We start from the raw sequence: 27,993 nt of genomic DNA, 5'->3' as shown, positions 1-27,993 counted from the left end.
AAACATGTTTAGATAAAAATAGCACATTTATTAAAAAGACAGCATTTATTAGCATTTCCCATTTTGCAGATATATGCCACAACTGAGTACGATTGGGGGATCTCAAATGCATTCATTACATCACCCGTTGCTGCCTGTAGCCCAGAGGATACAACATACCTGGCTGTCAGATTAATCTGCAGAGTAGGACTCTTTGAGCTCTTCTCACTCTCAAACACAAATACCCATACTGTGACTTGGTGAAGCTAAATGGCTGCTTGTATTTTGTTGCCTGGACAACAGATTAAAAGTGTTCCTGTTATTTTGTCGTGGTTTCAAATGCCATTTTCTTGAGTACAGGTAAACCCAACATCAACAATTGGAAGTGCATTGTTTCAACTGCATTCTAAATTCAACTAAAAAAGCAACGTGATGATATTCACAGATCAATGATGTTGTTTTGGAGGGAGGAGGGACTGATGGTGCAAATTCTGAACAAAACATGATGAAATGTTTCATGTTTATCCACTGCTTTCCAGGTCAAGAAAAGAGATAAGTTATGGTCCAAGAGATGAGGTGAGCAAAAGTCAGTAACATTAAATAACAAGCATAATTTTCAGTCCACTCTAATTTCAGAAAGTTCTGCAGGAGGACTGTTATTCAGAAAATGGTCAGTGAGGTCTCAGTGTGGCATTATAGCAGTTAACACTGAAGCTATGGTTTTGGGACACATACTTGCCTTGGGGTTACATGTTTTACCAATGTTTCTGACAGGCATCGCTCCAGGAAAAGTCAATACAATTTCAAATCAGTCAATACAAGACATTTTGGCATCATGTTTCATAAATAACTACCAATTACTTGCCACAGGAATTTAATTTCTGCATTAAAGTTACACTTAATTCACCCATCCCCATAGTGAGGGCTGTTCAGAGTGGAATGAAAATCTAGTCCTGAAACTTGTGTGCAAGCTCAAGAAAATAAATGATGTAATGGAGAACAAGCACAACAAAAAAAGGGACCTCAAAGCAAATAATGGTAAAGCACAATATATTCAAAAATCAAGGCAACAAATACTCAAAAACAAAAATACACAAAAATGACCAGATTTTAAAATAAATGAGGCAGTGCAAAACTTCACACCAATAAAATATCACATTAAAAAGTAAAACAAAATAGATCCTGAGGAAAAAAATTCAAAAAGATACAAATCCAAATGTATTATAAAATATCTCCAGATTAACCCCACTCTGATTTAAATTATACGTTATAGAATGGAAGATCCCACATTTTCTAACTCAAGTTTTTTTCTTTTTTTCTCCTTTCCGTCAGTCATATGTCCGACTGCCCATTAAGTTATTTTACTCATACTCTGTACCAACAACTGTCCAATCCCAGTGTAAAGGCCACATTGTCTTCTTACAAGAAAACAATAAAAAACCTAACACCTTAATCAGAACACAAAAATGCTGAAAACAATCTGTCACACTAAACAAAGTGTAATCTTGTACCTTATATAAACACGCAACTGTGTAGAACTCTATTTGCAGACAATGTGATGACTTTGGTGATGATTTAAATGAACTTTTTGCATTATACAACAAAGGTGCTTATATATTTCTTTCTTAAATATGTGTAGTATCTTTACAAATTAACCAACAAACAGCTATCAATTAACCAGCAATTATCTCCCCTTCTACCAATCACTTCTTACCCACCAGCAATAAACATGGAAGGGGTGAATCTATAGGAATGAGAAGGGATACACGTCACCTGAATTATCAGATATTTGTCAAGTTTTTAGCAACAGTAAAACAAGCAGAGGGGTTAGGGGGCTATTTAAGACAAGTCAGCAAAACAGGCAACGTCATAAAATTGTCCTTCTTGGAGTTGAGCTAAGCACTTAATGGAGGTAATTGATACAACACAAGATTATTGGAAAACGTTTTTTCTTTCTACAGTCCATATTGGAGGCGTTTAAGACGGGTTTAGAAATGTGATGGCCTGTGTGTAGACCGAGGGGGAAATTAAGTCATATGACATCTATTTAATGTTTTTTTTCTCAAAAATGTTTGTCCATGGTGAAAAGTACATAAACAATGGGGTGATATATTTGTTGCAATTCAATGAAAATTGTATTTCTATTCAAAAGATGTATGCCAAGTAAATACACAGATGGTCAGTTACTAATTTGCAAATAGTTGGTCAGCCATAGGCATCATCAGACCGCTTATAGAATCTCCAAGACACTTACTATGCCTAAAATGCAGCCTCTTGCATCTCAATTTTGGTCAATGGGACTTCAGTCATGGGACAGATTATGCTGCACTGGACTTTAGTGTGGAATACATAGACATATGACCAATGTTCAGGTCCTGAGCTAGTGTAGAAAACCAAAATTCTTCATCATCCCATGTCTATGATTCAAGCTGTACAGGTTTAGCTCCATAGAGCAATGCTCCTGGTAAATTTTCTATGGAGTTCTATGGGAAAACTAGCTTGGGAGAACCATATTGCTGAAATAACCTGTAATAGCTTGAGCTGCGGGCATGGGAAGTTAATGTATGATTTGTACAGTAATTTGTGGCCTGGACATTGAGTCCGTCATAAAGGCATCGTTGTATTCCACTTTTGTACCAAAATAGAGCAGAATCTATTGTACATCTGAAATCCCATTTAGTTGCATTAAGAACCAAGGAAATGCAATTACAGTTTTCTATAGTGTCTAAATAAGACAGTAAGAATCTGATATTGAATAAATAAACTCCACACACATATGTATGGAAAAGGAGAATATGTCTAAAATGTAACTCGCACATCTTGTCATCAAATTAATGTTAATTTGTTCCAAACCTCAATTTGGGGGGACTGGCATGTTTTTGCATACAATCAAAACAAAAACAAACAAAAAAATATCTTAATAGCCAGCAGTCTCCATCATTGCGTTCCATCTTTTGATCAGAAATATAAATTGCATGGGGTTATAGCCAAAAGAACCGATTTCACTCCATTGCCCCAATAGCTTCATCTCTGCCTGCAGTATTTCATTAAGACTGGCCAAAGCACTCAATTCCTCGAAATGAACCAAAACCATTTCTCTAGAATTTGAATATGTTCATCCAAAATATACAGTATGCTCACTTAAAAACACATGCCACAGAAGAATCTTGGAATTATCCATGGAATAATAAAAATAAAAAAAAGATCATGACTGCTGTTTTATAGTCTTCTATTTGTGCAATCTCCACATCCCTATCAATTACTGTACTTCGTCAATGGAGGTAAACCCTTACTCAAACTAAAACCACAGCTTTTCTCATATTTGTCCAAATTAAACACTCCTTGGTGACATCCACACCCCCCTTTTTTGTACCTAGTATTCATATCAACACTAATTGACCATATTCACACGGTGGCCATTTTGCTCTTATGTCATGCTCAGGTTGCAGATTTATTTTTGGAAGGAAATCCCAACCCGAGCATGACATAAGAACAAAATGGCTGCCATGTGAATATGGTCAATAGCTCCAAAGGTGAAATACAGGGCAGTAGCAGAATTATGCATCAAAAACCTTATGAGATTATCAAGGGGTATCAAGGTCACCTTTCTTTTGGCGACGTGATCTTAATCTTTGTGAGGCTAATGATTTTTTTCCTTCCTTTTATAAACTGAAAACACTCTTTGGTGAAACAAAAAAGGCATGCACAACCGTAAAATGAGAGGAAAAGGCAGAGACCACATAGCATGTACTGCTGTGACGGTTCAAATAAGGATCCTGACTCATTGGAGCACTGGCAATGCATCACAATCTCACAGAACAAATATGGCCTTTTTCAAACTGCATGTGTGGTTTTTTTTCTCCTTTTACTAAAACAAAAAAAGGGGTATGCCCTAAAAAGAATAGTCTACATACTTATGCCATGCAATTTCTAACCACAACCCTAACTTCATAGTATACCTGTCCCATCAATGAAACTCCAACCAAGTGCTAACAAATGGACTTTGGAACTTGTATTTCTATGGTCCTCAAATTATGCACTTCCACTATATCATGTAAGAGATTTGTGAAACCTAACTTGTAATTGTGTAACTGCAAACAGCAGCTGAAGGGATGTTGCAGCAAGAATCGATTTCCTAAGTCATGGCACGTGCTCGGTTGCACATCATTTACTGACTATATACTGGAATAGAGATGCATAACCTATCAAATGGCAAGTGTGTTTTTCCAATAGTCATCAACCACCCATCATAACATCATAATATCTTCTATTCAACCTATCGACCAATTATATTTCAAAAACGCGTGTCCATAAAATCCAAGTAACACATTTCTGACTAATTCCTGGGAGGGCTGTTGCACCAGAACAAAAAAAAAATGTTTTCAGTTAGTAAAGGAGCCCTGGGAGATCACCAATGAGCATCCCTTAGCAAACTGAAAGGTGGTTTCAATAAGTTCCCTACCTCAAACCCCGCCCTCTTTTCTTGATCCTCTAATCACAACTGTAGCTTCCCGAGAAGTAACAGTTGTGATTGGAGGATCGAGAAAATAATGCAGGGTTTTAGATAGGTCAATTTGAGTGGCATCTGTAAATCACGCCTCAAATGTCTGTGACTGGGAACGAGCAGTGTCGTTCATTTATATCAGCCAAGATGGATGTAGAAAAACACATTCACACAAAAACACGCAGAAGCACACAGCATACACTCCGTCTACATCCCCATTTCTCTCTTTAACATTAAAACCCTTAAAACCCACGATAAAGGCATTTTCATCTCCCAGGTGTGGCTCTGCTTTCCCAAAAAATCATTGTCTCTCTTTTGTCCTCTTTATCAACCATAACTTCTCCATGGCTTGAGCTCTCTCCTTTCTGTATGCTTTTTACCTGTGTCCCTGTTGTCACTTTGACCCCCATCCCCTCCCCCTTCACAGTCTCCTGTCCATCATGTCCACCCTGTTGTCGCTTCCCACTCATGTCCTTCACAGCCGACAAAGGCAGAAGAGTGTAGGGATGAACACCCCGAACGCCACAAGTATAGGGAACATAAGGCTGCTGTTGTCAGCTGCGTAGGGGTTCGGTGTTCTGGGTCCCGACTGGACCCTGTTCTTGGGAGCGGACGAGGCGCTCTTCTTCCCACCACTTTCCTCTCCTCCCTCAGTGTCCTCCTCCTCCTCCTCCTCTTCCTCACGCTTCTCGAGCCCTGGATGAGGCTGGAGTTTCGGTACATCTACACAGCATGAAAATAAAAGACAAGAGACACACAGGGGGAAGGGAGGGGCAAAATGTAGAAGTGAAAATATGGTTCAAATCTGAGTTGATAACACATTTAATAAAAACAACAATAAAGCCAATAGGGAAGTTAAATATTTTCATTTAAATGCCCCTTCTTTGATGTTGAGTCAATAAAGGAGGACAGCCCTACAAGACTTAATCTAGAAATGTGCTGAATGTTAAATGTTGTTGTTTACCCTCTAACGTCCCCTTCATCACATAGAGAGCGCAGACCTTGGGGTTGTCATAATAGCCCTGAAACACACAGAACGCCAGGTTATCACTAAACAGCAGAGATGACAATATCAAGACACAACTCACAACGTTACACTCATTATCTTGGCATCCATCAATAAATAAATAAAAAACATTAGCTGTATTCCACTGCAGTGCTAAACAGCTTTTAACCAGAAAATATGCCCATTCGTACCCCAGGCACAGTGCTGTTACAGTGTTTGAAAAGTCAGTCTCTGTTATTGTCAATGGAGCAGCTTCAGGCTTTTCATCACCCGGTAATAAGAGGCCTTCCATGGAATGTTTGTGTAGTTATCTTTCTCCTCCTACAGAGCTGTCTCTACGCCTGTACGTCACAGCCTGCTAAACACCTCTGCCCAAGAGAGGCAACATTTGTACCAGATCTGGACATGGACATCCATGACCAAAATGTATTTCTTTTTAATACAAAGTATCACAAATAACCAAAAATTAAGCTTGTTAGAACATTTATGATTTTTTTTTTAAAGTAACTAGTTACAGTTACTAGTTACTTCTTCCAAAAAGTAACTAAATGGCTTACTCGGTTACAAATGATAAAAGTAACTAGTTACTTCAGAAAGTAACCATTGCGTTACTTTCAAGTAATCTTTTTTACATAAACAACATACACAAATCTAAACTATTTTAACACTTTGAATGCCGACGACGTATATTCTCGTCTTATCAGACCCCCTGCTGAGTGCCGACGACGTGTATTGTAGTTTGATTTTTTTATTAGCGATCTGAATTCATATTTCATCAACCGAGTCTCCCGTTGGTACAGCAGACTCTCTAGGAGCTCAGATGGGAAAAAACCGCCCCCTATCGTCTATCCCTGTGTAACTGCAGGTCAGTCGATTAGACTGGGAGATCCCTGTGGGTGAATGAATGAATGAATGAATGAAAACTTTATTTAACAGATTGCAGAATGGGTACAATACAGTACGGCTCAATACATACAATTGTTAAGGGGATGCAGACCTGAGAAAGACGTTTGTCTTGTTTCCATCAGGGTCCCCCATTTTCAATTCATATAGGGGGTGGCCAACTGGCTCCATTGTGCTGGCGAGCAGTCTGATAATGAGGGATCTGATCGCGAGATGGAAAGCAGCCTGGAATCAATCAATAAACGCGATCGATATTTGGAATGGCGATCAGGAATTGGAATAATAATAATAATCTGATCTAAGGTAAGGAGTCTATGTTACCAGTTTTAGGATAATCAGACCTGTATTTACTGAGATATCAGCATGTGCCGTGTATGTGTGTGTGTGTGATCTTGAGGAAATGGATAATAGATTTTTCAGCCCGCCTCTATAGCGTGCATAAGTACACATATACTATCGATAATCTAGCGTTTATTTGAAAACGATTCATAAATAGGCCGACAAATGACAACGTGTCTAGTGTATTCGAGAATATTCCAATAAATGCAGTTTATGGGGGAATCTTTCAATTTTCCGAAAGTTTTCGAGAGAACGATAGCTTTTCGAAATGCTATAAAAAGGATATGAACAGATTAAAAAACAATCAGTTTCGACAATGTTGACTGCAAACAAGTCATTGATAAGCAATGGGCAGATTAGACACATAGCCATAATTAAAAAAAAAGATTATGCATTTTTAACGCTAACATTGAAGTGGATGATGGCATTCAACGGGGTAAAAAGGTAAACAAGGTCGGCACTGATAGTGTTGCTGTGGGACAAAGTGAGACTAGCCTCCAATCAAATGCCATGTATGTATATTATTATAATTACTATGTTTATATAGTGGATCATACAAATACAATAGATGTTTTGGAACTTTTGATATCATGTATTGCCCCTCAACAGGCCACAACTGGGCAACATTAAATTATGCTAGTTCACTATACCAAAGATAAATAACAAATATATACTGATTGATTGAACATTTTAATTAACAGATTGCAGAATGGGTACAGTACAGTACAGCTCAATACACACAATTGTTAAGGGGATGCAGACCAGAGAAAGACTTTAGTCTTGTTTACATCAGGGTCCCCCATTTTCAATTCATGACATTTATGACACACAACATACAGATATAAGAATCTAATCTAATCATCTAAACAAATCTAATCATGACATTTAATACATGCATGACATACAGATATATATATCTCTGACTCTGAGCACCTGAGACTGTGCTATTAAACCAGGAAGTACCAACACTATGTCAGCAGAGTAGAGCCTCCACTACTGCAGTGCAACACACAACTAACACAAGAGTGAACAAAAAACGCTCATGGACCCGTCAGTCTGTCATTGACTGCTCGCTTGTGTTGTTCGTTGGATTCGTTTTGGATTATTTGGCTGCCAAATCAAAACGTACACGGACCGCGGTCTCACGTTGACTGAGTCGCTTGTGTTGTGGCTGTGTCAGACTCTGGAGGCACCCGCCCACCTCTACCTTTGATTGGCTTACCCCAATCTGAGGTTGGCTGAGAAGGACAGTATGCCTCTCGGTGCAGAGATCTGTCTGATGAAAAAAACAGCTTCAATCATAGACAGTAATGCGCCGCATTTTTTGGCAGTAACGGTAACAGCGTTATTAAGATTGGAAGAGTAATCCGTTAGATTACTAGTTACTGAAAAAACTAACGCCGTTAGTAACGCCGTTCTTTATAACGCCGTTACTCCCATCACTGGTTATCACATTATAGACTATTGTTCTATGTCTTTTCCAAGTAAGGAAACCATACCTTTATGGCTGCATTAATCGGATTCACATGGACAGTGAATCAACAAGGCTGCAGTGCACAGACTGACGCCGTGAAATTAAATTAACTTGTTTCTATTCTTATTTATAAAAAGGACACAAAATGATGGAGAGAACAATAATATAATATTAGTATATAGGTGGTAGCACCGTTGAGTTTAATTCCTCTTTGGGCAGATGGAGGACATGTTTGACAGAATGAAAGTGCAATGTCATCCAACTCTCTGTGTAGGTGAATGCATCTTTCTTCTAACATGGCTTCCTGTCACCATTGGTACCCACTTTCGAAAGAAAATACCTAACTTCTCTGCAGTGGTAGAGTAGGCGAAATGCTGGAAAAGCTGGAAAAACTAGCACTGACTTGTTTGACGAACAATACCACTTGCCCATACCTGCTAGAGGTGTACCCCTCCTGCTGACTTGTTCACAATGTACCGTACTTTTCGGACTATAAGCCGCAGCTTTTTCCCCCATTTTTCGACCCTGCGGCTTATATAACGGTGCGGCTTATATGTGGGCAAAAACCGAAAATCGAAATATTGCCTTTTTTACTGCATTGAAATGTTATTTATCTGTTCCCTTATTTGCTTAATACAACTTGTAAATGAGTTAATTCTTGTTATTTGTCCGACAATATTGTGTCCCAATGGGAGTCATTCTCTGTAGAGGTGGGAGTCATTCTCTGTAGAGGTGGGAACTTAAAGCTCAATATAAGAACGGCCATGCACCACCACCCACAGAATCGAGAAAGAGCAATCAATCTGTCAATCCTTTCCGTGTCCGGGCCGGGTGAGGTTTCCCGTGTTGAGTCAAATTAAGCCGCAGGCTCCACTCCTTACATATGGTAATTAAACATTAAAACACATGCGGCTTATAGTCCAGTGCGGCTTATATATGTACACATCATTCAATTTAGCTGCTGCGGCTTATAGTCCGGTGCGGCTTATAGTGCGAAAAGTACGGTAAGTCACTTTGGATAAAAGCATCAGCTAAATTACTAAAATTACAACATCAGGTAATTACATTTTTGTTGCAACTAGGGATGTCCGATATTATCGTCCGATATTGGCATTAAAATGTGATATCGGAAATTATCGGTATACAAAAAAATAAATAATTTCTCTTTTTCTTTTTTACATTTATTTAACCTTTATTTACCCAGGCAAGCAAGTAAGAACAAATTCTGATTTTATTTATTGTCAAAAGTATGGATAATGTTGTGTTAATTCCACGACAAGAGATATGTAATGTTAATTACCTGAAATTATTCCGTTTTTTGGGGGGGGAAACCCTGCATATAATCGGTATCAGAAATTAAGAGTTGGACAATATCGGTATAGGTAAAAAAGCCAACATCGATCGAACATCCCTAGTTGCAACTGTTGTTTTGCATATAGCAAGTTTAGCAACCATTGTTTCTTGCAACATGGAGGACAAATGGGCATTCACAATTGTATTCCTTGAAAGATTAGATTCAAATTTATTGTAATTAATTATACAGCACAAGTACAGTACAACAAAAGGAGGTTTGGCATCCAACCAGAGCGCAAATGTAACAGTAAAGTGCAATAGTAATACTAATATACAATGTACAGGTGATTAAACTGTATAAAATATATAAATTAGAACTATTGAGTAATAGTGCTAATCAGATGTATGTACTACAGAGTTGTAATAGTAATATGTACAGTGATACAGGTATAAAGACACTATGGTAAGTCATACTGGCCAGCAGCGTAATTAGTAAGAGTAGGTAATAGATATGTACATATAGTATCTACATACTATTACTACTGAATCAAATTATGTGTAACTTAATGGCGTGGGAGGGGTGTGACACTATTCAAATAGCCATGATACATTCATGATGTTTCCATCTGGCTGCCATCCATCATGTTTTCTGTATTAAGTAATACCTCTTAAGTTAACTGTTAAGGATTATCCTCCCACTACTTGTATTAAACTTAAAGAATTTGAGAAACAACACTGCCAAGAGTATAAGACTTGTCCTACATTTGATTTTAGTCCCGACTGTAAAAACATCATTAAAAGTAGAATCAGACATAAAGGAAAGTACAAAGCTGTTCATTATTTTATTTCTTTAAAGAAAGGAGAGCAGGCAGCATTGTCTCTTCTTAACAGTGGAACAAGGTTTATGGATATGAAGGGATCACTGCGGAGAAAGAGTCTGCTCCGAGAAGTGAACCCCAGGGGAGTTGTAAGAATGCCTCTCTACGGATTTCGACACAACCCAACTATCATTGGCATAATCTTATGTTTGGAAATATCTATGCACAAATAAAATATCTTAATTCCAACAAGACTTTACTGGCGAAGCAGTTTTGTATAGGTGTATAGGTCTTTATAAAGATTATTATGACCAATTTAAATGGAAATGTACGCAAAACTCATACATTTGGCTTACCTACTGTATATCTGACATGTTAAATATTAACCTCTTAAGCCCTAGCCCTCTTTTCTGAAAATCTGCCTAAAAATACATACCTAAGTAAATGGAAGATTGCTCCACTGCTATAAGGGCCATTTGCATGTTCTTGGTATCTAGGGACATCTATGGATCTCAGGGAATGTATTCCCAGTTTCAGAAATATTGTGTCTGATACTAGGCTTGAGTAAATTGTAATGAACCAAAGGAGAATATCAATTCAAAAAAAATTTCCCCATCTTTGACAGTGAATAACAGCATGCTAAAATTTACCAGACATGAAAACTGAGCTCATTCAGTAAGCGGTCCGGTACATGTCTGAATTAATGTTGCGTTTCCCCCCCCCCAAATGTAGCCAATAGTAAAGACCCTAACCCTGTCAAAACAGCAGTCAACGTGTATATTTTCAGCATTACGTTTGTTTACCAATGATTTTAACTGTTATTAGTGAAATATAAGATTATAGAAATCTCAGGGCATCGAGTCGGAAACCAGCGCATATTGACGGAAGGAAGTGGTGCAGCCAAAAGTGAGTAGATTTTTGAAGGAAGAGACCCAGGGCTTTCGATGGGCTTTAGAATTTCGAAAAACTACACTACCCAGCTCAAGCCCCTGTCAATCATCCGACTTCTGGATAAACTTTTTTATTTCTCTTATTTTTCAGGATTACTTTCCACAAACCTGAACGTTATTGCCATAAAACAGAACGCAGTTAGTTTCTCTACCTTTCTGTGAATGTCTACCAAAGAACGGCGTTGCAATCTGATGAAAAATGGCAGAGAAATTTACATTATAAAAAAGTAACTGTACTTATAGATTTCATTCACGGTTTGTGAATCACGCCTGGTGATCCAGATCGAACTCTGCCACTGGAAAGGGGAGATTTGGCCCGATCCAAATATGTGTGACTTGGCCACAATAAGGTAATTTATAGGCCTGATATTCTATAATCATATTTCAAATAGCATGTGTCCGGATGGCAGAATTCAGTACTGTATATACAAAAGTCATTTTTAGCATGGTGTTATTCACCGTCCAAAGATGAAAAATAAACACTTTTTTTATTGATATTCTGCTTCATTACAATTTACTCAAGGCTAGTAACAGACACAATATTTCTGACACTGGGAATACATTCCCCGAGATCCATAGATGTTCCTAGATACCAAGAACATGCAAATGGGCCTTGTAGAAGTGGAGCAATCTTCCATTTACTTAGGTATTTTTAGGCGGATTTTCAGAAAATAGGGCTAGGGCTCAAGAGGTTAAAATGAAGATAACACAGTGTATAGTTTTATATATAGTAATACTATATATAGAGAGGGGTTGGGATTTATTCAAAAGCTTATTTCTAGTATGTTCATTGTATACCTGTATGCCGTGACAATTAAAACTCTTGACTTGACTTGACTTACCTATTGTTATTTTTAGAAAAAAGAGATTTGAGATATTGGCAATTGAGTGCTTTGAAATATTCTCTATCTGTCTCCTTAAACGTAATCCGACTGTAAATATGTTAATTATTGTTAGATAGTCCGTCGCATAAAGGCTGGCTGGCAGTGCGCATAGAACAAGGCATATATTAATGAAATTCATTTTCTCTAACAAATGCATCCATTTCTATATTTCATATACCGTAGTTTCATACATCTACTCCAGTGCGCCGTCAGACAGATTCTGCCATCAGATGTGCTGCTTGCGTGTAATGGAGAGAGGGACGCTTGTGGAGAGAGCTAGGTCGCAAGGTTGCCCTGACGACCGAAAGCTATGTTACCGTCACTTGCCACTACATCACAGAGGACTGGCGAGTCACCACTGTGGAAGTTTGCCAGGTCGGCATACGGCGCCATTCCCCACACCATTACATCTGTATACCCGTGACATCGGTACCATCCTAGCGAGTGTATTTGGACTGACCAGGCTGCATGCGGGAGGTCTGACACCCCGGGACCATGTGAGTCAGTCAGAGACAGGCTATTTATGTAGGCTATCTTGTTGCAAAATAATAATAATAAAAAGAATAGTGTCATTAAAAATACTCCTGTTGCTTCATTAGTACAGTTGGTAGTTTTCAGCGTTTTATGCGCATAACTTATTTAGTTAGGCCTATTGGACATTTTCGTCGACGTAAGTAGATTTTTCATTTTTGTTTCTTTATTAAGTTAACTCGTTCTCTGCCACACTGTTTCCGGGATATGGCTATGCGCTGCCACGCATTAAACCAATGGAGTCAGTCACCTTGTTTGCAGGGCTATAACTATATTCTATATTATAGCTATGGATGCAATCAGGGGCGTAGCTGGGGGGGTAGCTTAGGATGATTCCAAGGGCCCAGCACTGGGGGGGGGGGGCCCAAAAAAAAGAAAAAAAAATGTTTTCTTTTTTTTACTGGACATCACTCAGGTGTATTATTGATGCTCTCATTGATACTATGTTTCTTTCTGAAGTGTGTGTGTGTGTGTGTGTGTGTGTGTGTGTGTGAGATATATATAGAGAGAGGGGGGGCTTTGGTAGACTATTGCATTGGTCCATTCATTGAAGATGAACGCAATGCGACATCCTTTACTAGGCTCACCCACCAACAGTGCAGGTGCTGAACTGCTAATCCGAATGTATAGGTGAAAACCATATTATGCGTTTATCAATAAAAAAATTGCCAAAAAAATTACGCGATTACGCGCTCTCGCATTCACTGGGGGCCTACAAATACATTCTTTCATGGGGCCCAGAATCTGGAGCTACACCCCTGGATGCAATACTATGGCCCATTTGACATCGAGTATCTATCGTTCAAGATAGGGGTGGGGGAAAAAAATCGATACGTAGTAGTATCGCGATACTTTGCGTGGCGATACTGTATCGATACAGGGACGCCAAGTATTAATATTTAATTATTTATAAAAATAATTATTATTATTATTTTAATTCTTTTGTATAAGGAAGTTGCATTGTTCATTTCAATACCTGTAATAGTACAGTAGTCCACACACACTGTGCATTCAGTTAAGTTGGAATATGACTCAGGCCATGGTTACACTGGGGAATACAGCAACGTTTTTGTTGCTGAATGATTACGTTTGCTGTCCCAAGTTAAAAAGAAACGCCGTTTTGGCAGGAAAACGCGTTGTCCTACTGGCAACGCTGAAACGGTGTTTCCGTTTTGGATACTCGCCGACAATGGTGCCATGTAATCTGCGTGAGCCGGATACGGAGCCGTTGTTGCTCAACGCCCATGCGCAGTAGAGACCCGCACGGTTATTTCCAGTGTTTACAGCAGAGCTGTACCAAGTAGCTGCGGCTACCATGTAAGTTATTGTTATAAGGAGCCCAGTCCAAGCTACAACAGTCTGCATTCCCTTAACAATTGTTTGTATTGAGCCGTATTGTACCCATTCTGCAATCTGTTAAATAAAGTTTACATCCATTCATTCTGCTAGCATTAACGTTACCAAGCTGCTAGCCACAATGCTATACTGTTATAATGGCATATCCCAATCACGTTAGCACGTAAGCTAACAAACTTCGCTGCTACTGTCGCTTACCTCGGACAAACAAGTTGTGATTGGAGGATCAAGAAAAGAGGGCAGGGTTTGAGATAGGTCTATCGTGTTGAAGTTAGTTTTGTTTAATCAACACACAGTGAATGTATCCGTTTTGTTTATTGCACTTTTATTGCACTTTCTTTGCTGAAAAATAAATGCTACGTTGGCTAAATGGCTCACGCGAGGCATTTAAAGATGGTGGATTGTTGATTTTTAGCAGGAAGTGTATTGGCACATTCAACTTTTCTGATTGGTTGAAAATGGCCTTCTTGTTTGAACTACATCGCCACCTACTGCCACCTACTGCTTTGGCATTGTACTACATGTATATACATCACTGTGCTCAGGAGGCAAAAACGATGTCTAACTTGCCTGCCATTACGTTGCGTTCTGAAAAGCGAAACTGACCCTGAAAACGAAACGAAAACTGGCCATAGTGTAACCGCAGCCTAATACAAACAGTTCACGATGTCTAACTTGCCTGCCATTACGTTGCGTTCTGAAAAGCGAAACTGACCCTGAAAACGAAACGAAAACTGGCCATAGTGTAACCGCAGCCTAATACAAACAGTTCAGTTTGTCAGGTACATGCAACACAGATTAGAGTGTTTACATCTGTCTGCTTGAGAAAATACCATACAATTCTGCAATAAAAATGATTGAAGTGAGATGAACAGACTGAACTTTATTTGATTAGATAAAACATGTTGACAAAGTTTTACTTTGCAGTTGAAAAAAGGTAATAAATCGCAATATTAATATCCCAATACTCAGCATATCGCAATATATTTAGTATCGCAATACTATCGTATCGTGACTCAAGTATCGTGATAGTATCCGATGTGAAAAAGAAATAATTTTTCCATCCATACATTCCCGTTTTATACAGTGGTGAATATAAAGGGTCAATGACGTGGCCCCTATTTTTTCTGTCCCACTGAATTTCTTACCTTAAAAAAACATTAAAATTCATAAAAAGATTACATGTATCTCTAATACCTTCTCCATATACAGACTAGGGCTGTCCCCGACTAAGGATTTGGATGGTCGACTAGGATTGGCAAAAATGTGCCGTTAGTCGACTTAAAAAAAAAGAAAAGAAAAAAAGTATAATATATATATTTTTTTATTTTTATTTTTTTTCATTTGGGCTGTGGGGGGTGCTTAATGTCTGAAGGAGTCGACTGAAGGCTTCTTGTCCTCTGCAAAAGCATGCAATTGGTCCACTGATGGATACATCTTGATATTTGTCTAGTCTAGTGTGTTCATTAGATGGGTGAAATCCTCTTTCAGTGCCTCTGTGCCTGTTTTCATAGGCAGTTAGCCTCTGGTATGCGTGCCATTAGCGTTAGCCACGATTCTAGGCCTATTTTCTTTTGGAAAGAATGATAAAAAAAATATTATTATTATTATTATTTTTTTAATTATATTCGACTAAGAGGTTGGCCAGTCGACTACGGCCCCTTTCGACCGATTAGTCGACTAATCGATTAATAGGGGTCAGCCCTAATACAGACCCACTCTAACTCCTCCAAACATTTGAGTTATTGGTAATTTTTGTGTCAAATGTCCATGTGGGGCGACCGTCCAGCATTGACTTCTATTTGGACAACCGGATTAAAATCACTTTAAATCTATTTAAATATTTCCCTTGCCCTATTTGGCATAATTTCAAACATGTTTTGCATTCATTGACAAAATTATGAAGCATTTGCACATATACTTCCATCATGATATACAAACGAATGTTGTCCGCATATGTTAATTTTATGAAATATCATCTGGGGCGACCATCAAGAAAACATAATTGTGGGACCTTTATTTTGAAACCACCTCAAGGACAGGATGTTGCATCAGCCAGTCACATGTGAGGGACCCAGAGAAACAACTAGCAGGTTAGTAAGTCTCTTTCATATTGGCAAATAAATCTCCTTTTTAACTGCTGTAATGTAATTGCCACTTTTGGATGTCTTGTGGGACGACCGCCCCAAAACTGTGAATAATACGTTTTATCTGAAAATCTATATTTTGATGATGAATTTGATAGTGACATGTGGTAAGAGCTAGCTAGTTTGGTTTCTGTAGCTAATGGTTAGCCTGTAATATTTGACTGACCTTAAAAACATCATCTGGGCGACCGAGTATCATGTGGGGCGACCACTGCTGAGTGTTTTAAGATGATAGATATATGTCCTGTATTTGTAGTTTGTGTATATTTATATTTTATTCATGTTTTATATACATAAAGTTCTTTGTTTTAGCATAACTCTTTGTATACTTAACATATATTTTTCAACATTACTGTCATTTTTCATTCCTATTTAGGAATTAACGTTTCTTTTTGAGTATTGTACCATCTTATGAGAACATTTTTAAAACGGTATAGCATGACATTCCATTTAGGTAATTGTACATGTATTACCGGTAGTCATGTTTAACTAGTTTAACCTATTTTCTAGATGGCACAAACAAGCAAACAGAAGACTGCTCACTACAGACAGCGGGTCAATGTAGACTATCTTGCCAGGAAAAGAGGTAAAAAAAAGAGGTATAGGTAACATGCAGTATATCTTTCTCTGGTGTATTTCAAACTGTCATGTAGGGCTGACCTTCGAAGCTTTTTTTGGCAATCGAAGCTTCGGGGCCGAGCTTCGATTTTAATTCGAAGCTTCGATTTTTTTTTTTTTTTTTTTTTTTTTTTTTTTTTTTTTTTATCTCATGTTGTGGGACTTGTACAGCACTTTCGTAAACGTTGTTGTTTTTAAATGTGCTCTATAAATAAAGTGGGTTGGATTAATTAATTAAGTAGCCCCTTTCGTGACTGACGCATCCAACAAGGTTTCACTCGGCTGTGTGATTTAATTCAAGGTGGATCGCTGTTGTCGTTTGAACAACTTCAGATTTCATGGGAACTACCAATCCCCCAAATCAAGAATGTTTAAGATGAATGAAGTAAGATTTTGATTATTTGAAATATGGCCTGTTAGACTAAACTATGCACAGAATTATGTCAGTCTACAAGGTCCGGATTCTACATGGTCCGGCAATGTAGACCTTGTAGACTCCACTACAGACCAATTATCAGTGAATGTTCATGCATTTTTAAGAAGGGCAACTTCCACAAAAAAACAAAGAACTCACCAAAACATCTCAGTAGCACCTTATCTAAATGTTATATTTCATATATGGAGATTCATATTTATTTATGTATTGCATGCATTTCTACATTTTATTTCCTATTTTGTTTATTCATCCCAGTATCTTTCTTTCTTATGTGTGGAATTCTACAAGGTGCGCGCACACACACACACACACACACACACCTACACTTATGGACCCCAGGAAGAATAGGGCCCCCAGCACTGCTGTGGCTAATGGGGATCCAAATAAACTTAAACTTAAACACACACACACACACACACACACACACACACTTACATTTAGTCATTTAGCTGACGCTTTTATCCAAAGCGACTTACAAGTTCTGTACGACAAGACAGCAAGGGTACAACTCTATCAGCTGAGTAACAATGTTCATCAAAGTGTTGCGTGTTACAGTGTAGGTTAGTTTATTAGGACAAGTGCATGACAGTAAGGTTAGTCAGGGTTAGATATTTTTTTTATTTTATTTTTTTTATTAATCATTTCAGATAATGGTTGAAGAAGTGAGTCTTTAGTCGACGGCGAAAGATTGGACGGGATTCGGCTGTCCTAACTGGGATGGGTAGTTCACACACACACACACACCTACACACACACAAATCGAAGTAAAAAAAAAAATTAAAAAAATTTTTTTTTGATTTTTTTTTTTTTTTTACTTCGATTTTTTTTTTAATGTTCGAAGCTTGTGCCATCGAATTGAACGTTCGAAGCTTCGAAGCATTTAAGACAGCCCTACTGTCATGTTAGTAGGATTAGGAATGACCTTTTCTGTAATATCTTGAACTTAATTAAGTTTGTATGTAATTTAGCCTACCAGAATTAGTATCACATTATACACCATTGTTTCAGCGAGAAGAAAACAACAGGGCAAGATTCCATGTGAAGTCAGATGAGCTATCGGAGAGGGAGAAGGCTGCATCCAGAGGTTACAGGGAGAAGGAAAAAGATGGAAAAGGCGATGCTGGACCTGACACCACCATCCATGGAGAACACTCCACCAGTTCCGGCTGGTGTAGAAGCTATATTGTATTGTATGAATGTTTATATGTTTATTTTTATAACCTTACATTGAAACGGCATTAGGAATATTGATTGGATTTAGATAGTCATTGAACCGTCTTATTTGTCATAATAGAACATTCTAGAACATTTGTGATGTCACAGTATGATGTCATGACCGAACGTTCTAGAACATTTGTGATGTCACAGTATGATGTCATGACCGAACGTTCTAGAACATTTCTGATGTCACAGTATGATGTCATGATCGAATGTTCTGGAACATTCGTGATGTCACCGTAGGATGTCATAACCAAACATTTAATAATTTAACTAAATGTAAAAAATATCAGTGTTTTGTTTTTTGGTGTGCTTCTTATTCTAGGTGTTCAGGTTGCCTGATTTGTTAAAACATGCACATGTACCTCAATTTGAAATGCCTGCAGTTTACCATGAGATAATATAAAAGGAACTAGGGATGGCATCAATCTGATACTCAGTATCGGTATTGGTCCGATACTGGCCAAATTCACAGGATTGGATATGGGAAAAACAGGAAGAATTTTCCGATCCGATACAGGCCGTAAAGCATGCCATCACGTGAACAGTAGTAGCGTGACAACAACGTTAGCATTAGCTAAACGTATGTCAACTTGTTATCAGCGCGCCGCGATCATGTCAGCTGTGTGGAGTTATTTTAAGCTCAAAGAAGAAAAAGGCAAAACAGCCTGTGGTGTTATGCTAATGTGTGTGCATTAATACGACACAGAGTACAGGCCACCGTACTGGGGTCACAGACAGGTACGCAGGGCAGAGTAGACTAAGAGCGGATAATAACACACTAGCTTGGTTTAAATCCTATTTAACTGATAGAACACACTGCGTGGTCTATAATGATTTAACTAGAACTAAAAAATTTGATCACATCACACCAGTTCTGTCCGCCCTACATTGGCTTCCTATCCAAGCCCGCTCTGACTTTAAAGTGCTACTCCTCACCTACAAAATTTTAAATGGGCTTGCACCGCTCTATCTATCTGATCTCATCTCCCGATACTCGCCCGCTCGTGCTCTGCGCTCACAAAATGCGGGGCTTCTATCGACCCCTAGGGTTAAAAAGAAATCCGCCGGCCACAGAGCCTTTGTCTACCGCGCTCCCTACCTGTGGAACAAATTACCTGCCGTCATCAGGGGCGCCTGCTCTGTCGAAGCTTTTAAATCCCTGCTTAAGACTCATCTTTTCTCTCTCTCCTTCAACCTACCTTGATCTCACCTGGTCGGGGACTGACCTTTAGATTAATCTGTGTAGTTTAGTTATGGTACAGGGTACTACATGGTACCACTGGGTAGTTTACTATAGGGTAGTTTAGTTAGGGTACAGGGTACTACATGGTACCACAGAGTACTACTTGGTACTGCATGGCATTACAGGGTACTACATGGCTTACATAGCTCTACATGGCACCACAGGGTACTACATGGCACTACAGGGTACTACAGGATACTACGGGGTACTACATGGCACTATGGGGTACTATAGGGTACTACATGGCACTACGGGGTACTACATGGCACTACAGGGTACTACATGGCTGCTCCTTTGCAGCACCACAAACATGGGAACTCTCTAACTCTTCCCCCCCCCCTCTCCCCCCCCCCCCCCCCTCCCTCCCCCTTCTCTCTGAGTACCCGTCTCCTGGCGCTGACCAAGGTGATGGATGCCTCGGGGTCCTGGCCAAGCTTGTAATGACTGCTCTACATGCACCTCCGAGGCATTGGATCAGTTATTCACCGCCGTCTGTCCGTGGTCCTGTCAACTGATTAACAGACTGTTAACAGATTAACAGTCAACGCGGTTTCATTGCTGGGTTAAGTACTTCTATTCTATTCACATAATACGCTTACTTCATATATCTACTCCATTCACATATATGCCTACCACTTGTATCTATTGCTATGTCCGCCTACTACAATCTCATGAGCTGTCTAACGCCTGTCCCGTCTCCCTGTCTTCCTATGACTTGCTGTCCTGGAGTGTTGACCGGAGTGTTGGACGTCCCGTGACGAAGGCCGGGAGATTGCGACCCCCTCTGCGTGCCCCCCTGTCTTCGGAGGTCTCGTAGTGGTGACCGGAGTGCCGGATGTCCCGCGATGATGTCGGGAGTTCGCGACCCTCTCTGCGCCACCCCCCTTCCCCCTGTCTCCGGCTGTCCCTGAGCAACGACCGGAGTGTTGAATGTCCCGTGACTAAGACGGGGAGGACGTGACCCTCTTGCGCCGCCCCTGTGCCTCAAATAGATCCGCTATCAACTCTATCTTTAATCTTTCAAAATGTTCAGTTGCTATCGCTATTAGCTCTATCTTTAATTTTTCAAAATGTTCAGTTGCTATTGCATGCACTCATCTGTGTCTCACCACACACATGAGTGCATGCTTACCAACTGTCCGTCTGCAACACTACTATCACCGACATCTAAGAAGGGAGATCCCCCCTTGAACGGCCCTTCTAAGGTTTCTCTCCTCCACATTGCCTGTGGAGCTTTTTTTCCCTATTGTTAGGTTTTAGTGAGTTTTTCCTTACCTTCGCGTGGGGTATGTCTGGGAGTGCTTGCATTCTTTCATTTATTTGCATTCATCTAAAAAATGTTTGGACCCTATGGTGTTCTTGTTCTGTTCTTGACTTATTGTTATGTTGTCTTCTTGACTTGTTTAAAGAAGACCTGTACGGCCCATGGGGACATTAACGTGTGTTGTCGGGCCCTATAAATAAATTTGATTTGATTTGATTTGATCTGTATGGTGGAGCTAACAGAATGAAGACACGCACAAACAAATACAGAGGACTCGCATGTATACTTGTGAAATAACACGACACAGCCAAGTGTAATATCTGCGACGCAAGTATTTCTAGGGGTGGCAGCAACACTGGAAACTTCAACACCACACAACAATTGCAGATTAATCATGGAAAGGGAGTATGCAGAGTTCAGTGCAACGAATGCCAAGAGGAAAAGTTTTGTCGCAGCAGCTAACATAGCTGGAAACCATTCATAAGCGAGAGAAACTCCCTGCAGACAGTAACAAAGCAAAGCTGAAGAAAACCAAGAAAATAACCACATTTATTGTGCTGGACGAACAGCCCCTTTCTGTTGTTGAAAATGTAGGTTTCCGACGCTTAGCCTCACTTCATGTTGCCAAACCGTCATTATCTCTGACACGGCTATCTCAAATAAGTACAATGTTGTGTTTCTTTTTCAAATGTAGCCAAGAGTAAAGACCCTAACCCTATCAAAACAGCAGTCAAAGTGTATATTTTCAGCACTATGTTTGTTTACCAATGATTGGAAACTCTCCACGCATTGTACCGGTAAACAGACGTTTTAGACGTGAGGACAGGAAGCCGTCATGAAATCGCTGTAGTCTTATTAACGTATTAACTAAATAATTTGAACAAAATAAAAAGCAGCAGCACTATTGCATAACTGAGTCATGTGTGGTATGTATTTCTTCCTTTAGGGGAGTTTTTGATGTTTTATAGATGGCTAGGTTAAACACAGGTTTTAGTTTTTTAAGGGAGTATTGGATGGGTGTCGGTATTGGCAGATACTCAAGGCTGTGATATCAGTATCGGACACGAATAAGTGGTATCGTGCCATCCCTAAAAGGAACTGATACAACTGTGTTGTAGTTGTTTAGCGTTGATTTCATCCATGCAACTATGTTGGTGGTTATTGTTTATCGACTATAGAACTGTGTTGGTGTTTAATTTTTATTCCATACATACAACTCTGTTTACCTTTTATTATTGACTTAAATTGTTAATCCCTGTCCAATGTGACTACCATCACAAAAGTGATGCTACTTAACCCACCTTCTCGCTCTCATACATTGACAAAACCAATGATGATATGAGGACATGAAAATGGACATTTGTGAAATGTTCAAGTTCCTGAAGCATGTAATGTGTATTGCACTTAACATTTGTGATATTTGAATGTTCCTGACGAAGCTTGTAACCTACCGTGCCAAATGATTGACGGAGCTAGAGCCCCGGGAGTCGGTGTTGTATTTGTACAACACTGTGTACTTCGGCGCACACCTCACATATCGGCATGTAACTCGAGAACCGCTGAACGGATTGCTATCGACAGGCAACAAATAGGGCTTTAATTCGATATATATATTGTATTAAAATATATGCACACCCGAGCCGGTAGAGGTCGCCAAAGTGCAGGTGGGAAAATCTTGCATGTTAACATGTTTTACTTATGTGATATTTGAATGAATTGAAGAATATTTTTGTTGACCACTTAAAAAGATTGTAATAAAAACATTGTTCAGTTTTCTTTTGTCTGAACTGCATTGTGTAACATTTTAAATTGACTTTTAACTACTCTCACCATTTGTCATGCGGGGTAACCAATGATTGTCAATAACTGTACTAAATTCAAAATAGAATATCCATCAGTTTTGGCTCAAATATTAATCACTGGTATACTATGCTTAAAGGCCAACTTGCAGGTTGTATTTTTCTTCAATAAACAATGTGACTAGGCCAACGCCGACTTTCATGAAGAGGGGGGAAAAAATTATCGAAATTGTAATCGCGATGGCGATGCGATCACTTGGAATTATTCTTTTGGAATACCTTCTGGCTAAGGTAAGGTACATTCTATGTCTATTTTACCGAATCTGAAACGTGTTTTTCTAACTATCACAGTTCTGTGTTTCACCGGACGAAAAACATGCTCGGCAAACGCGATCATAGTTTTGAGTTAAAACGACCCCCCCCCCCCCCCCCCCCCCCAATGATGATTTTGTGATGATACATATATACAAGTCATATACCTGTGATTTGGGAGTATTCAGGGTTTCAGGGGATCAGCCAGAACGGTTTGGGCTTATTGCACATAACAAGTTTTATCTCGCGATCTATGAAAAAATACTATTATCTTGGAAATGCGATGTTTAGCGTGTAATAAACTACAAACTACAGCATGTGGAAACAAACTATTATTCCCATGCTGGACTACAAGTAATGTTTGTCGAAATGTCGGGTGTGACCCACGCGAAATGGGCCACACCGTGTCTCTACAGCTATAATACAGAACACACACACAACTTCGCAAACATAGTGCAACGACGACGGAAACGACTAGAAAGGCTGGCATTCTAAGGGTAAATTAACCAAACAGCGTGGCACTCAAAGTGTTAAGCACTTCACCCCAAAATAATGCAGATTTATTTTTCTCATAATCTCACTCATGTTCCAAAACTCAAACAGTTTTGTACACATACATTTAGTTATTGAGAGTTAATGAGTTTGTACATATCCTGGAGGACACTGAATCCGTGTGTTGTATTAATTAACTCAACAAAATGATGTACATGATAAAAATAGAAATCCCTATGCTTATTTCCTGTACATGATTTCATTGAGCTGTAATTAACACAACACACAAGGAATCGGTGTCCTGGTGACATCACAGGAAAACATATTAAAATTCATTAACTCTCAATAACTTTCAAACTAAATTAATGTGTGCAAAATGTTATAGAGGTTTGGGATATGTGCAAGATTGTGTGCATAATAAAACAGCATTGTCTTTTGGTGAAAAGCCCCTTTAATTTCAGGAGCAAAACCGCTTTCAAAGAGCACCTATGGGTGGCTGCAATTAGAAACTGGCCCCGGTAAATGTCCAAACACTGCCGCACCCCCCCACCTCCCCCACCCAACCCCCTCCAATGTACAGTTTCTTCCACTTCTAATGTATATATTTTTTATTATCTCTTTTTCTGAAACAGTACTGTATATTTGTATGTCATAAATGTCTTGATGAAACAGTACTGTATATTTGTATGTCATAAATGTCCTGATGAATTGAAAATGGAGGACCCTGATGTAAACAAGATGAGATTGTACCCATTCTGCAATCTGTTAATAAAAGTTTCAATCAATCAGCCCTTCTTGCACCCAGAATCCCCATTCCAAGAGCCCATGTTCATTTTCTACCCAAGATATTGTTCTATCACAAATCCTGCCCTCTTTTCTTGATCCTCCAATCATAACTGGAAATAACAGTTGTGATTAGAAGATCAAGAAAAGAGGGTGGGTTTGAGATCGGTCAACTGATGAGGTGTAACAAACTCACCTTGACGAACTCCACAGTGAGCTTGCCATTGAAGGTGGAGACCTCTCCCTGCACACTCAGCTTACCCCGTCGAATGGAGAAGGGGACAATCTCATCGTGAGCGGTACTGTGACCCACCCGCTCAAAGATATCCAGGTCTTTCACCACCACATGGCCATTAAGACGCACATCAAACACCTGAGAACATAAAAGTAATGCCACATAGTTCAGGGCTGTACAGTGCGACGAGCTCGTCGCAAATTGCCCCTTTAATTGGCCGTTGCGATTGGTAAATAATATTTGGGGGCGGGCTTGCGAGTAGGGATTTCAAGCCTTGCATTCGCATTTCACTCCTAAATTATCCAAGCCGTGTGATGACGCCACTCACGCGAGCTGAGCACTCAGGTATGAGAGTGGGGAAAATCGATTGAGCACTCTGATAGACTGGCTGACTGTCTGATTTAGCTATGCCTATGAAGAAAAGTAAAGTTAGTATTGCTTCATATTTTCGACGCGTTCCACCTCCTAGTGAGCCGTCGAATGAAAATGTGACCGTCGAGAACATTGAGCCAGCAGTGGCAGTAGCCACCACCGCAGACCTGCCTTTGTACTAGGGTTGGATGCAGTTCCCCGTTGGTCAGTCTGTGTCTGTTATTCCATCTTCTTCTGCTCTGTTTAACGTTATACACTTCAAATAGTGCAGCATGTTTGAGAGTGCTCCCTTGACTGAGAGGATGGCTAGAGGATGGCCGGAACCACGAGAACTTTTATTAAACATTCTATTAAACATTCTGATATTTCCGCGGGTCTCGTGCAGTGGTCTCGTGCCACTGTCAACTAAAGCGAGCACTCGGAAGACACGCACCGTTTGACAGTGATATGCGCACTGACAGTCGGCGCAGTTGACATTTCCCAAGTGGGGGAAAATAAATCCTCTTCGTCCCGACTGTGTCCCGGCCCCGTGGAGGATTTTTCTTCATCCCAAATACATATTTTATTTCCCCCGGGACGACGGGACGGTGTTAGTCTCAAGCCCTGTCGTCGTATACCATTATCGATCCCCAGGTACTGGTTCAAATGTGAACGGTACCCAACCCTAACTGTTCAAAACGAAACGTCCCATTAAACTAAATAGTTCAGATAGCTCCTGATATCAATGTCTTATAACACTGAGTCGATGCGTATTCGAGCTGAGGGCACGCTGAATATAGTCAATAGGGTCCAGCTGCAGCGCCGGAGAATCCTGGCCGTAGCTGGAGGCTACAGTATAGGGACCAGCTGCAGCTCCGGAGAATCCTGGCCGTAGCTGGAGGCTACTCGAGTACACACAGACAGTGGAGCTGGTTGCATATAGCGAGCATTTTGACTTGTTGCGTGGTGGCGATGTCTCGCAGATAATACAACTACAAGTATGATTATATAATATATATATTTTATTAAAAAAAATTATAAAATTATTTTTTTTATTTTTTTTTTAAATCAAAAACAATCGATATAAATAATGGTAAATTGTTATTTAAAAATGTGCCCCTAAAAAATATTTTTTGCCCCTAAATTTCTCATTTAGGGGCAAGTGTGCCCCTAGTGAAAAAGCTTAGCGTACAGCCCTGTAGTTCCATGTACACTCCATCAACAATGATCGACCTCTTGTACCATACAGGACCTCACATTCAAGAAGTCACTGCTGACCCAATGTTGTTAATGTCAGGTGTTGTTTTCTGATATTATTACCATCACAATACATTTATGGATAAGCCTTTGAATTTTGATATTCCTCCTTCTGCTGACAGGAGCAAGAGCTACCTATAGGTAAGAATTAATCTGAATAGTGGTGCCATCCATACCTTCTGCTGAGACTGGGCAAAGTAGACTTCTGAATACTTCATGACTAGTATATAGTCTCCTTCCTCGCGAATGGGCACTTCATATCCAAAAGTGTCCTCGTTGTAGCGCTCTGTTTGGTAGAGAATTTGGTCTTCCGGACTTGAACGCAGTATGGGCAGGCGCACCCCATAATCAGATGCTAGAAAAGGAAGATAGTGTCAGGTCCTATGTAAAGTTTGTGCAGCTCCACACACACATATCACAAAGAGGTGAAATACACTATTTATATAATAGATTCAAGACTAATTGAATCAAAGTTGCAATGTGTCAAACGAAGTAGCAAAATGCAATAATGTAATTTAATAATTTGCCTTTATCAATAAGGTAACATCTGTATGAAATGTAAATGTATTCGCTCCACTTTGAAATTACATCTCCCCCAATATTAGGGCATTTACTTTCCCCAGTTATAACCCCATCTCTATACACCAACTTACGCTGCATCAACTATTTCCTCCAAAAACCATGTTAGGGGTGGAGCTGAAACTGTACGTGCCGACTCTTCATAGGTTTGTGTATACTTGCGGAAGTCAGAATCATGCACGAGTTGCTTCTTGAAATGTCTACATCTGGGGAAACGTTTCACTATGCAACGTCACTCGCATCGATGACATCTTTAAATGAAGCATTACCCCATAACCACTGTTAATATCAACTCACCTTTTCCAAGCTTTCCTTCCAACGGGTCCTTTTTGAAATGAATACCATGCATATCTGTGTGAGCTTCCCCTCCAGCATTTACAGCCCAAATCACTCGTTCAGCCAGGCTGGGGCCCCCGCCGTCAGCCCAACAGTGTTCTGCCAACAGTGACAACACCGCTGTGACCAGCCAGGCGACGAGTGGTGCCGTGACCCGCCGCATCGCCATGCACACCTGGGTCCGAAGACACTGTGAGAGAGAGTGCATCTGTTACAGAGCTGGCTAGCTTGCTTTGCAGAATACATGTCTGCACGGAAGGTACCCTCCCACAGTCACCCAGACAGGGTAGCTAGCATCAGCTAGCATGCTTGTCCAGTGATATGACTTAACGTTCGATGCAATATGATCTAACGCTAACTTGCCATCATTTAAATTAACACACTGGTCACCGGCAGTAACATTACCAGTCCAGAAATTCAAGAGTGAAATTATATTTAGCTAACGTCAACAGGTTTAACAGAATCATGTCTGGCTGCTTAACGTTGACGCAATTATTACTGCCCATTTAGTGTCTTATTTGGTCAACATTACTAAAATGAATGAGCCAATGTTAGCGACCTAGCCAGTTAAGCTATCTAACCAACGTTAGCCAAGTTACCTACTAGCTAACGTTCCTGTCTAACCAGAAATACTTGGGTCTGTCAATGCGCCCAGCTAACCGCATTTGCGATAATACCATTATCTTACCTTGAAATAATCCTTCCCGAATTTGTTCCACGTCTCTTTGTTGCAATTTATTACGTTATCTGCAGTGTCTTCTAGTCTAACTAAGCTAACTACCTAGCGACACTCTACAGTCTATGCTAACGTTACTGTACAGTGCTGCTTGACTGCTAGCAGTAGCCTGATAGACAACGTCATTCATTCAATGTGGAGCTAGCT

At 39.8% G+C, this 27,993-nt stretch overlaps 1 protein-coding gene across 1 annotated transcript; it reads right to left on the bottom strand.

Annotated features, from left to right (window-relative positions):
• Positions 1-7: 7 nt before the first annotated feature.
• mlec (malectin) lies at positions 8-27,993 on the bottom strand. The gene is made up of 6 exons (XM_084315674.1): positions 27,799-27,993; positions 27,072-27,300; positions 26,372-26,550; positions 24,549-24,725; positions 5,448-5,505; positions 8-5,206 (listed from the first exon to the last, which is right to left on the bottom strand). The coding sequence occupies exons 2-6, from the start codon at positions 27,277-27,279 to the stop codon at positions 4,959-4,961; spliced, it is 870 nt and encodes a 289-aa protein (XP_084171800.1). The 5' UTR covers positions 27,280-27,300; positions 27,799-27,993; the 3' UTR covers positions 8-4,958.

The sequence above is a fragment of the Notolepis coatsorum genome (genome assembly GCF_963971535.1).
Source record: "Notolepis coatsorum genome assembly, chromosome: 1".
In the NCBI taxonomy this organism is placed as follows: domain Eukaryota; kingdom Metazoa; phylum Chordata; class Actinopteri; order Aulopiformes; family Paralepididae; genus Notolepis; species Notolepis coatsorum.
Note: the sequence above shows the minus strand (reverse complement) of the source record. Positions and strands in the feature narration are given on the sequence as shown.

What these genes read in the sequence shown, in the direction of transcription:
- mlec (XM_084315674.1), bottom strand. Translation starts at nt 27,279, where the DNA reads ATGGCGATGCGGCGGGTCACGGCACCACTCGTCGCCTGGCTGGTCACA. An exon ending in TTGCCCAGTCTCAGCAGAAG is followed by an intron (nt 24,726 to 26,371) that starts GTATGGATGGCA and finishes TTATGTTCTCAG; the next exon opens with GTGTTTGATGTGCGTCTTAA. An exon ending in GATGAAGGGGACGTTAGAGG is followed by an intron (nt 5,207 to 5,447) that starts GTAAACAACAAC and finishes CATGCTGTGTAG; the next exon opens with ATGTACCGAAACTCCAGCCT.